Source organism: Strigops habroptila, chromosome 9 (assembly GCF_004027225.2).
Source record: "Strigops habroptila isolate Jane chromosome 9, bStrHab1.2.pri, whole genome shotgun sequence".
Taxonomy (NCBI): domain Eukaryota; kingdom Metazoa; phylum Chordata; class Aves; order Psittaciformes; family Psittacidae; genus Strigops; species Strigops habroptila.
Window position 1 is genome coordinate 24954291 of NC_044285.2, and position 12512 is coordinate 24966802.

Consider the following 12512-nt stretch of genomic DNA (forward strand, 5'->3'; position numbering starts at 1 on the left):
ATACCTAGATAATGCCAGATTGTTCAGTGCAGGTAATTTTCTCTTGTCTTACCACTATGAATTCTAAATGTCCTAAATGAGGGAATACCAGCTATCCCATCCCAATTCCATAGTGAGAATGATTTGCCAGCCGCTCACTTTTCCTGTATCTAATTTATTCCCATTACAGTCTCTTTCCTTCTCACACCGTGAAGAGTTTCTCACCCTTCTTAAACGTTTACAGCACCGGGTGTAGCCACCTGTAAGCTCACCTGCAGGCATTTAGCACTGTTACTCCCTTTCTGATACCTAATCACCTCCTCCCCACAATCTGCTGATGTGTTTCTTCAGTGTTAGATGATTGACAGAACGTTATTTTCAGTATTCCATCACAACACTAAACACACCTTTTTGTATTTCATGAGGAATATCTTTTATTTCTTATGCAGTTGGTGCTCACTTCAAAACTTTAAAACCGAATTAGATAAGAGATTAGTCTGTGCTGAAGAAGAGTATGAACTGAGTTATCAAATGCACGTTTTCCATCTTCAATTTTAGGGTCCTACTGGACGTACATGAGAGCTTCCTTCGCCGACACTCTTGTACGGGCGTGTGGAACCCGCTCTTCTCTCCCCGTTCAGCAAAGACAGGGCTGCAGTAACGCGGTTGACTCAGAACGGTATTGCGAGGTTTAACAATACATATTTGTACGCGATTTGTAAATCCCCGTTAGAGAAGCCCAAGAGCTGCCTCAAATCCCGCCACACCACAGCTGGGGGCTCTCTTATCCTCACACAGGATATTCCATGGTGCCCATGCTGCTCTGTGTAGAGCCGGGAGCGGCGGCAGCGCTGGGCAGGGATCACACAGCCCAGAGGCAGCGCTGCGGGACGAGCTGTGCAGAGGCTGCACGCAAAGACACAGCCCTGACCATGACGAACTCGCGCCCGGGCGGCATTCCCGGTTACACACCCGCACTTCCCTCACCCCGCGCTCCCGCCCCGCCACCGCCGCGAGGAAACGGGCGGGGCCATCACGTCACCGCCCCGCGTGCCCGCGCTCCATTGAGTGACAGCGCCGGCAGCCAATGGAGCGAGGGCGCTGCCGGCGCGCGGCCCCGCCGCCCCCCCCCCTTCCCCCCCGCGGCGGCGCAAGCGGGGCCGGCGCGTGGCGGCAGCGGCCGTGCCGCGGAGGGGAGGGGGGGGGCGCCCCGCGCATGGAGGCGATGCCGTGCCACAGCCAGCGGCTCGGCCCGCGCCCGCACGACGAGCCGGTGGCCACGGCGGGCGGCGGCACCCGGCTCATCCGCTTCGCGGAGCCCGGCGAGGACAGCGGCTGCCCCAGCCCGGACAACAGCAGCAGCAGTAGCAGCAGCAACGGCGTGGCGGCGGCGATCCCTGCCGCGGAGGGCGGCGCGGCGCCGCTCGGCCCGCAGCTGAAGCTGCTGCCCATGAACGACCAGCTGCGGGAGCTGCAGACCATCATCAGGGACAAGTGAGCGCTCCGCGGGCCGCGGCGGCGGGAGCGCGTCCTGAGGGGGAGCCGCGGCGGGAGGAGGTTGAGGGGCGGCCGCGGTCCCGCCTCGGCCATGCTCGGCGCAGCCTCCTGAGGGGATGCGGGGCGGCCGCGGAGCCTGCGGGCTGCGGGGCGCTGCGCCAGTGCAGCCATGTCTGGTGACGCGCGGCCGCTCCGCCTCAGCGCCCGGGGGCTTCGGCACCCGCCCCGCCTCCCCTCGGGGACAAAGGCGGTAATTGGGCGGCTTTTGGAACCCCCGACGGGTGTTTGCGCTCGCTGATGGGAGGTTTTCGGGTATCTCCACACCTGGAGCTTTGCTTCCACATCATCATCGCCTTACAAAGGGGTGTAAAGCGTGTGCAAGCTTCCCCCGACTAGATTACTGTTGCGCTGCCTTAAGAGTATGTTGGCAACCGTGTGCCCCTCTCCCCTCATACACGTTCAGTGAGCTCCTGGAAGGAACAGGCTGCCCATGGAATTGTGAATGCCCCATTCCTGGCAGTGATCAAGGCCAGGTTAGACACAGGGGCTTGGAGCAACCTGCTCTAGTGGAAGGTGCCCATGAATCATAGAACTATAATAGATAATCTATGATCTATTATCTAAATCCTTAACTACCATGTTAAGGAAGATGTAAAAGCCAAGTCTTTGAGAGGGTGTGTGGGGGTATTAAGGATTTTGGGACAAGGATGGCCAGATAAAAACAGCTCAAGAGGGTGGCTTCAGAGCGCTAGAAATAAAAAAAAGGTTGGAGAAAAGTGGGATTAGCTGAAGTGAAAGTGAACTGGAAGCTTTGAGGAGCAGGGACTGAAACAGTTTGGGCAAAAAAATGCAGTTTTGGAACAGTAAGTTTGGAATAGCATAGAGACTAGACCGGGATGGGCTGGGAGGAATTAGGGAGAGGCAGTGTGAAGGAGGGAGGCAAACAAGGAGAGTTTCTTTAGGGCACATCACCTGAAAGGGGACTGTCTTTTTTGAAGATGTTGTTTTCCATCATTGTTACGTTCTGTCACCAAGAGTCCTTGCTGCCACCATCCCCTGTGTGACATGAAGCTGATATTTCAGTTTCACACATCTTAAGCTGAAGTACAGAAATCTGTGCAAAACTCTGCCCCAGTGCTGAATATCCAGTGTGAGATACTGAACACTGGATGTTTTATTATGCCTAAAATAGTATGGAAGTGTTGAAGGTTTCCCTCCCACTGATCACATCTGTAGCTTTTGATTGTTCAGCACCTGGAAGGTGATATTATAAAGGATTGAATTTAGCAGTCAACTATGACAAGCATAAGTAGTGGCCATCTATTAAAAGCACAATTTGCCTACTGTGATGCAAGAACCCCCAGCAGACACAGAGGTGTGAAATCAAGTTTATTGATAGGGTGACCAGGTTCTGAATAAAACCTTCTCTTCCTGCAGCACATTGGCTTTCTAACATCTGCAATAGCTAACAGACAGCACTGACGTGGTTCTTCCCTTTGTTTCATATCTGTCCATCTGCATAGTCTGTGTTGGTATTTCCTGGTTCTTGAGGGCTTAACTTTCTAGGTAATAACTGCTACAGCTTTATGCAAAGGCAGTGTCTCAAAGAAAACACCTACATTAATTTTATTAGCTGACATGAGCATTCAAGGTCTGCCTGGCACCTTCCTTGGAAGTGGGCTAAGCAGAGGGAACGAGAGAGAGGAACTCCGAATTCTGCTTGTTGATGGCCTATAAAAGGTTTTGAGGTTAGTGAAAAGGAAATAGCGTATAGTTTTAATATCTAGGCACATACTAAAAATGTGGTTACTGTACCCAGCCAGGTTTTGTAATTATTAAGTAGGTTTTGAACTCCTGCAAATAGGTTTAATCAGTTTCTTGTTATAGTGAGTGAAATCATCAGCTGATATTTTAACTTTGAAGATACTTCTGAGTTGCATCAGCTTCATTGCTCAAGGCTTTGGTAAGGGGAAGTACAGAATAAGACTTGTAAATAATGAATTACTCATAGCAGCTGCAGTGATAACAAAGTGTGCTGAGCAGTGGAGATGGGACTGTCACTTTCCAGCTCCCTTCCCAACCAGGGGGGAAAACTAGGAACTGCTCAGAAAGGCACGTGTAGGCTTTGTGTGTGAGGGCAGTAGGGAAGCATTATTTCCATGTTCTGTCCCAGAACATCAGTTGCATCTCAGTAAGTAAGAGACCTCAGACTGTGTTATTCCAATGCTGTGATTCAGAAAGGTGCTAAAATGTGCTCAGCTGCAAGGAATTAAAATCAAGAGCAGGTGACACCAGAACTGCCTTAATTCAAGGGGAGGGGGGTTGCTACAGAAGAAGGGTGCTCCAGGTGCAGCAATCACCTGAAAAGGGCAGATACCGAAAGGCAAGCTAGTGCAGGGGGAGAGAAGCAGAAGAAATGTAGAGAAAACTTAGGACCAGTCCAGTCAATTTAGGACTATTACTGTGAAGTAAGGAAGGGATGGATACTCCCAGCGCAGTGCAAGTCAGAATCAGGTGTGCTTACGTGGAGCTAAAGGTGGTCAGGCCAGATGCAGAAGACCTCAGGGACTGTTTTTGTCTGTCGTGTGAGCTGCTCAGAAAAGTGGAAAGCTCTTCCCTTGGTCCTGAGAGGATGCAGAGAAAGAAATCGTGGTCTTCCAGCTGGGAAGTCTGTCCAGTTTGAAAATGAAAGACCCACCCTCATGTGGCTGGTCATCACGTGCTGTAGTGGGTTCAGAGACTGCTGCCCGAGTCAGTAATGGCTATCTGATAGGCTAAAATGACCACCTATTTGTTTGCTTCATTGAAGTTAACAAGAACTAGGTCTGTGTGCCAGAAGTGAGGAGATGGATGGATGGATCACCTCAAGTGTACGTGGGTTTGCTCATTTTCCCTCAGGCTTGTTCACTTCTTTGTCTAGCAAATGCTGCGCGGGTGGGCACATGCCTTTTACACTCTGTGTTGGGAATGAATTTTGAGTCATCTCATGGGATTTAAGTATTGAACATTTGGGAACAAATAGTTACAGCCTCTTTCTGAGGAGGGTGTGATCTCAAAGCAATTTCTGGCCTGCGCAGGGCAGAACCAGGGGTCTGGGAGCAGAAGTAATGCAGCAATTTGTAACATAGAGCTCTGGTTTCTGTAGAAGCAAATTCTTTAGCTTACATTCGTAGTGTCGTTTTAACTCCTGATTTAACAATAGACACGATTTAAATGTAGGCATTTAAAGCTTATTGTTACCTGAGATCATTCTGTTGTGTTCTGCAAAGGCTTCTGACTCCCTAGGGAACTGAGTGAACAATATAGACATGAAGGCAATAAAGCGGTAGGACACACAGTCCTGGCTGCTATAAAGAGTAGGATGATTCAGGAGTGTGTAACTCGCCTGTGATGAGTAAAGATGACTACTGCAGGCAGGAAGGGTGGAATCCCTTCCACATACCAGCCTCAGCAAAAAGTGAAATACTGAAGTACATTAAACACTGAGGTGCTGCAGGTAGAACCTGGTCCTGCTTCCCCACTCCATCATGTACCCTGAATGGCAGCAGTTTGCCCAATGTCTCAAGTTTTCTTAGAAAAGCCTTTCACAAATTGTGTTTAGGGAAGCAGCTGTTTTTCAGTCTTGCCTTCACAGTGCCCTGGGTGTCCCTCGAGAAGCTCCTCTGTAAGATAACTAGAGAAACAGGAATTGCTAAAGTGCATCAGACCACAACCCACAGAGCCTACAGCTGCATCAGTCGTTGTAAGCAATACCAAGTGCTAAAGCAGGAAGAAACCCTGCAGCTGGCTTGTATTACAGTACATTCCCAAACCCATTTCTTTTCACCTCTTAAGACACACACGTGACTTTAACTGTACATTAGCCAGGCTTCTGTACCTTCAGAAACAAAATGAAACTCATTTATATTGTTTAACACCATGTTCGTGGTGTTAACTGTGTGCTACACAGGTTTTAATGCCTTGCATTTCTTAGATATTGTCTTCTTGTAAGATGAAGAAACTGAAAAAGTTTCTAGCCTGCCATTGATTGTTACTTTCTATACTTGTACCTGGTGTTTAAAGTGAACAGTTGCAGTATTTTCACATAAGCCTTTTTTTCTGGCCTGTAGTAATTCTCTCATGCTGTGGGGTTTGAAATCTGGTCCCAGCTGGCGGTGTACAAGAGGTCTGTCATTTTCAGTATTGCTGTTATTTGCCTGTCATTTGTGTGTACTGTTGTTTCCTATTGTCCTCCTCACTGCAAAAAACAACCATAACTGAATAAGGGTGTTCAGTGAACCGTGCATAAAAAACATCTGTGTCTCTCTGGACAGAGTAGTTAATTTAAAGCCTAGTAATTTGTATTAACAACTCCCAGTATTCACTCTAACCATGCATCGCTTGGCAGTCTAAGCCACAGTCCTGATGTTGCTGGGTTTGTCTTGCCACAGTCAGAAATAAGCAGACAGCTTGATTTTCACTCACATAAGCATTTTCACTCATATAAGATGCTGCTGAATCCTGCAGATCATATGCAAAACTCTCTTCATAGTGTTTAAGGAGACGTCCAGAGTCTCATGGGTGGAAAACAAGAGAGGGGTATGCCTGCTGTGATTGATAGGAAATATGATGTACAAGTACCTGCTTATGGTATTGGTGCTTTGTATGTTTTTAAGACTACAATGCTGTGAGTGTTGGCTCCTTACTTGGAAACTTGTCCTACTCTTGTGGAGCAAGAGTGGGTCTTGACATGGGAAGCGAGGTGTTAAAAACTGCTTTTAACAGTCAGGCCTTCACCACGGCACCTTACACAGCACGTAGCAGGAGGAAGTGAGCTTACTCTGTCCTCTGCAGGGTTCAAAAGCTGCACAGTCACAACAGCAAAGGTTGCTCCAAGCTAATGAACCAGCAGGGAGGTGTTTTCATGGGAATGCTTGTTAATCCCTGCTTGTTTTGGTCTCAAGTTCACTAATCTAATCACACAATGAGGGAGTTCCAGATAAGATAGGGTATGTATCCTGCTTATCACATGTGATAACTGTCTTGGGGATCTGCACTGTTACTGTCCCATGGGTGCTGGCTGACTAAAGAGCGGGTGGAGCAAAGCTCTGTGGCTCAGAGCCGTAGGGAATGTACCAGGTTGGTGCACACCTGATCTTGAGAGGTGTTTTGGAACTGAGCTGGCATGCTAATACAATGGAAAACATACACAATATCATCCTTATATTTAATTGCTGCTGGTGCAGAGCAGCAATGTTGGCAGTACTAAGAGGCAAGCTCTTGCATTAGCTCACTGCATCTCAGTCTTCCACCACCAAGTAGGAAACCCATGAAGCAGAATCTCTGTGGGATAAATTTTGTATATGGTAGAAGAATTTTCTCTGAACTGCCTTTAGAATATACTGTCCTTGAATTAATGTTATATTTAAGAAATGTTCTTAACATTATTCCCCAATGTAAAATATAAATGATTACCTTTTCCAGGAAATCCAGTAGAGGAGACTTCGTGTTTTCTGCTGATCGTCTGGTAGGTGACGAATTCCCTCTTCGTGGTGTCGGACTTAGTAACTCTTCCATAAAATGGGTCTTTCAGGATAGAATAATGGTGGCACAACAGCAACTTTTCTACACAGAGGAAATTACTGCTTGACATCAACTTTCTGTACAGGGACTGCTGTTCGCTGTTCTGGACTGCTTTCATTTCAAAGGGTTCTAGAAACCATGTTGTTATCAAACACAACTACTTCAGGTCAGAGAGCAGTAGTAACGAGAGTACTCTTTAAAAACAGATGCACAGAGGCTGGACATAATTGAGTTTTACTTTGAAACTGTACTTTTAATCTTGTGAACAGAGCCATACAATTTCTTACAGTGTAGATGTTAACAATTGCTTGCATACAGAAGTGCCTCCTGGTGCTTGTGGTGTATTAGATTAGTAGCTCTGGGTGCATCCACCCTGGGAGTTTGTTTTTAGCCATATGGTAGTTACTAGCAGGGACAAAGCTCTTTGAAGTTCTCACACATTTTAGTAAGCCAGAACAAAGACTGTTGGGAATGGAACATTTGTCTCATTTGAGGTACGTGCTTACAGAAAACCACAGCACTCACACCCACACGTGTACTTCCTCGTGTTCACGAGGGTGATTGCTGTTGGCAAATCCACATAATTAACGGGGAAGGCCTTTCCCTCTCTAGCAAAGGGGAGTCCAGAGACCGTTCAGTTACCAGCACCATTTGCTACAGCTGCACGTTTCCCATGATGAGCCAATCTTAATCCATGCCTGATCCATGCTTGCTCAGGACTTAGCTATGACCACAGCCTCCGACCGTGCCTGCAGTGCTTTTCATCTCAGCAGCTTTTCCACTTCCCCCCCTGCTCATTCTGAGCCATCCGCACCATGTGAGGGTGCAGGTGCTTGGCAGAGCATCCCATAGTAACCACAACTGGCAGGCACCAGAAGAAGGAGGTGCTAAAGAGATTTCTCAATCTGCTGCCTTCTCTTGGGGCACTCAGTCATGCATTTACATTGCTGCAGCTTCTGTGGCTGTTCTGGCAGCCCCAGTGCAGCTCACAGAAATATGGATGTGAAGATAGATCTGGGAGCCTCGCTGATGGGAGCTGAGGCAAGGTGCATTTTCCCTTTTTTCCACTAGTATTTTGTGTCAGCAAAATGAAGCTGCAGAATAAAGGCAGTTTTATGACTGTTGATGAACCACCCCCTTCCCTTGATCCTGTTTTGTAATGCCGCCTTCTGATTTGTGAACAAAACAGGCATCACCCCAAAAAGGTCTCTAAATTCAGCCCATAACTACTATTCAGGAGGCCCTTCAGGCTGTTAGGTGTTCACCTCGTACTTGTAACACCCACTAACATTTAGCATCTTATCTCCATAGATAACAAATCCCATTAAGCTGACTGATCTGTTTGGTTCTATAGATCAGACTTGTGGTTGAAGAGGGACTGAATCAACTGCCTTACACAGAATGCACCGTGACCACTCCAACAGGTATGTGGGGGATGTCTCCTCCCCTGGGTAGCACTGTAAGTGGAAACTTAACTAATATAAAAACACATGGAACCATTATAAGAATCATACAGTATCTCGAGTTGGAAGGGTCCCGTAAGTCCAACTCCCTGCTTCTAAAACTCTCTCTTTGTAAGAGCATCATCCTGACACTCCTTGAACTCAGCCCGGCTTGGTGCCCTGACCACTTCCCTGAGGAACCTGAGGCTGGAACAGTTTAACATCCAGGGTAGAGAACAGAGTTAAGGTCCCTCCTGGTATTTTAAAAGCATTTACCAGGCTTCTTAGGGGACATCCTGTTTACCTTTATTTGGCATAGCATCCTTCATTTAAAATAAATACAGAACACCTGAGTATAAACCACACACCTGGAAAGGAACACTTGTGTGCCACCTTTCCAATGGGACTTGTAAAGGTAAAAATAGCACAAGTTCTTCACCAGTTCCAGTTTGGGCTCTGTTCCCAGTGCCTGTGTGGGCTGCAGGATGGAGATAGCTTCACCCCACCTGTGGAGCTCGCTGCTGTCCCCTGGGCACTCAGAGGAGCTCAGTTCCATTCCCATCATGTCACTTAAAACAGCATCCTGCAGACAGGCACTGAGATGGGGCAAAAGGAGCAATTGCTGTCACTAACATCTGCTTTCTTTCCTCTCACAGGACACAAGTATGAAGGAGTCAGATTTGAAAAGGGAAACTGTGGAGTCAGCATCATGAGAAGTGGTAGGCAGCTTCTGGCTGTTTAATGAGCAGGAATTAAATGTTTTGGAAGCCTGTAAGCAACTTCCTTTCAAAAACATGCAACAACACTTCTCTCCAGCAAGGGTTTACCCAAACCCAGCAGCAGTTACTCTTTTTAGGTATCCTTGATCCCAGAACATCAAGCAATGTCTGTCATTAACATTTCAGGAGACAAACAGCTGCCACAGATCTCATCTGGCCTCTTCTCTCTCAGCTGTTAACTGTGAGAGGCCAGGCCAACTGTCCTGTGTGCTCCAACCACTGCTGCTCAGGGACAGGGCCCCAAATGAACCACGCTCAGGGTTATTTTGCCCAATGCTGCAGAGTCCTTTGTGTCAGGGGTGTAAAATCCAGCGGCCCCTCAGCTTCCTGCGCTGCATCTTGCACCGGGGTGTCTCTGGGCAGAGCTCAAAAACGTTCTCCGAACCCTGCACGTGTGTTCTGACGTTTCCAGCTCTCGCCTTTGAGAGCTCAGTGCTGGTGTGTGTGAACACTGACACCCAGGAGCAGAGAGACACCGAATGCAGTCGGGTTTCTGTCCAGGCAGAGAGAAAAGGAAAAGAGCTTCCAGTGTTTTTAACACTCAGAACAGAGGGAAGAAGGGGACAATCTCCTTTTTAGAATTCTTGAGCAATACAGCACTGGACTGTCTGTTTACTCGTAGCCGCTTGCAGTTGTTCCCTTTCTAAGCATGTAACAATTTGTTGTTGGTTTTTGTTGCTGCTCCTCTTAGGAGAGGCAATGGAACAAGGATTACGAGACTGCTGCAGATCGATCCGCATTGGGAAGATCCTGATACAGAGCGACGAGGAGACGCAGAGAGCCAAAGTGTACTACGCCAAGTTCCCACCAGACATCTACAGGAGAAAGGTCCTGCTCATGTACCCAATACTGAGTGAGTGTCTGTTACATTCAGTTCTACCCATCTGGACAGTGAGGACATGGAACTGAAAGGAAAATGACCAAATTTCAGGGGCTTTGATTAGGTTTTTCCTTGATTTAGGTGCCACAGCAGGGAATTGGTCAGGCTGTGCCAGAATACGTGTCAGTCAGCCTGCACCAGCACGAATGCAGAGCAGATCACCTGGGCATGCCTGTGTTTGTGAGAAAGGCTGGAGCATTAAGACTTGATATCAATTTAATATTTGCCATGAGAAAAGACTCAAACAGTATTTTTCTCATGCTATTAAAAGACATTTTTGGATTAATATTGTAATCCTAGAAGTAAATTACTTTAAATACAGTTAATACTACCAAAAAAATATATAATCTGGTAAGTGTGGTGAGGAGTTTGTCAGGATGAAGTAACTTTTCCAGTGTAAGATTTAATTCTGATTCTACATGTGGAGCTCTTAATTGCTATTTTACTATTTCAGATGAGCTTTCTTGCCTCGGGCCTTTAATAAAATCCACTGGCTTCAGTGCTCAAACCCAGCAGAGCTGTTTCAGAGTGGAGATGAAGTTCCTCCTTCAGGAGACCAAAGTCTCCTACAGTTAATATCTGCAGAGGTGGTAGTTTTGCAGCGGGCAAGGATGGTGGTGTCATTCAGTCACAACCCAATGTGAGCACGGATGTTCTTGGGGGGCTGAGGACAAGTTCTTCAACAAGAGGAGAGGGGGAGATAATAAATATATCACTGTTTCCCCTTTTAGGCACTGGCAATACTGTCATTGAGGCTGTCAAAGTGCTTGTAGAACATGGCGTGCAACCAAGTGTCATTATCCTGCTCAGCCTGTTCTCCACACCTCATGGTGAGTTGAGGGGTGCGAGGGGGACAGGTACCTGTAATGGGGCATCACCTCGGTGAGCGCCTGGGGCAGGGGTGCAGAGCTGCTCCTTGGCCGGCAGTGCTTTGCTCAGCAGGGGAACACTCATCTCCTTCTGGCTGAATTTAAAGCAGAGTGAGCAGTGACGTGTGTGGGGCCGGAAAGGAAAAGCCCATTCCACCTAATGGCAAAACTGCAAATGGTAAAGTATTCCTAAAAGCAGGAATGTGCAGCGCTCCCAGGTCATGGAGTGCTTCCATGGCTGACAGCAGTGCCCATCCTGCTGCCCTCAGGACTGGCAGCCATGGATGGTGCTGTGTTGGTGTGTGCAAAGGAGACCAGTTCCATAAGGAACATGAGGTACACAAGGCTACAGAGCTGTGTCTGTGTGCTCAAGGCCTTAACATATAAAAGGGGATCCAGAAAGGAACCTCTGTGTCTGGGAAATAGGAAAACAGAGCTTGTGGTGTTTTAAGAACAGGCTGGGGCAGAATTCACTGTCAAAAACGCCACTGAACTGCAGAGTTAATTCTCCTGTCACCACGTTGGTGATTGTATTGGGAGCGTAAGTAAGTGTGTGGTAATGAAATAAAAAAACAATTAACAAACCCCAAAAAAGCAACTCACTAAATTCAGGAAGTTTTTCCTCATACAGTCAGCTAAGGCAGAAACATGAGGTGGAGGAACAGAGCCTGACTTACCTGTGGCAGGGAGTCTGCTAAGCACAGTTTAACTTGTGCCCACAGTGCTGTATTCATGATTGCCTTTGTCCTCTCTCAAAAGGTGCCAAATCCATCATCCAGGAATTCCCAGAGATCACCATTCTCACGACAGAAGTTCATCCCGTTGCACCAACACACTTTGGACAGAAGTATTTTGGAACAGACTGACCCACTCGGACACACGGATGTGACTCTATGATGTTACAAGAGGGTTTTTTCTACGTTTTATTATTGAGTGAGGGTATGTTTAAAAATGTTTTTGGCCAAAGGGGGAAATACTTGACTTAGGTTAGTTCTGGTTCACTGCCTGAACACAGAGTCGGGTTCAGTAACAAAGCACTCTGTCGTGACAAAGTCAAGCATCTCAACACTGGGGTTGTATAAAGTGCTACACTGTCTGCTTTAACTTATTTATTCTATAGCCTGTCTTGTGGCTGCTTGCACAAGCAAAATAAACCAAGTAAATCAGGGTGTGTGCTTCATTTCTAGTGCTCACATTTACATCGCTTCGGGTCAGCTGGTGTGGCTGTTCCCAGCGCTTCCAGAACAGTGGGTGTGCTGGGAACTCCGTGGCATTCTCAGCAGCCACACCAAAGCTTAGGCTGAATCTTGGCTTTAGACAGTGGCCAAGAACTAAAGAGAGGACTCCCTGAATTCTGCTGTGGAACTCAGTTTCTAGCTCCATTCACAGAGCAACGTGGCTTAGAGCCAAGAGACAAAAAGGGTGCTGGTGGCTCGGCACCCTTCTGAGATACTCAGTGTAGTAACTGTATAGATCAGATTAAACAGGAACCTCCAGTCAAATT

The 12512-nt window shown here is 47.4% G+C and overlaps 1 protein-coding gene across 2 annotated transcripts; it reads left to right on the plus strand.

The window, feature by feature from the left end:
- The first annotated feature begins 1068 nt into the window (after nucleotides 1-1068).
- On the plus strand, nucleotides 1069-12176 carry UPRT (uracil phosphoribosyltransferase homolog). Of its 2 annotated transcripts, XR_003993220.1 has the most exons (8): nucleotides 1092-1473; nucleotides 6940-6982; nucleotides 8393-8462; nucleotides 9137-9199; nucleotides 9951-10112; nucleotides 10594-10779; nucleotides 10871-10969; nucleotides 11768-12176. XR_003993220.1 is itself a non-coding variant. In XM_030497942.1 (7 exons), exons 1-7 carry the CDS (start codon nucleotides 1196-1198, stop codon nucleotides 11872-11874), a joined length of 822 nt encoding a protein of 273 aa, XP_030353802.1. In that variant the 5' UTR covers nucleotides 1069-1195; the 3' UTR covers nucleotides 11875-12176. The 2 variants fall into 2 exon arrangements, 1 of the variants encoding a protein (XP_030353802.1); XM_030497942.1 differs by lacking the exon at nucleotides 10594-10779 and having other exon boundaries at nucleotides 1069-1473.
- The last annotated feature ends 336 nt before the right edge of the window (nucleotides 12177-12512 follow it).

Bases quoted from the DNA above. Each gene is read 5' to 3' on its own strand.
- UPRT (XM_030497942.1), top strand. From the start codon at position 1,196: ATGGAGGCGATGCCGTGCCACAGCCAGCGGCTCGGCCCGCGCCCGCAC. The intron at 6,983-8,392 runs GTAGGTGACGAA...TTGGTTCTATAG, and splicing joins TGTTTTCTGCTGATCGTCTG to ATCAGACTTGTGGTTGAAGA. The intron at 10,970-11,767 runs GTGAGTTGAGGG...CTCTCTCAAAAG, and splicing joins CCTGTTCTCCACACCTCATG to GTGCCAAATCCATCATCCAG.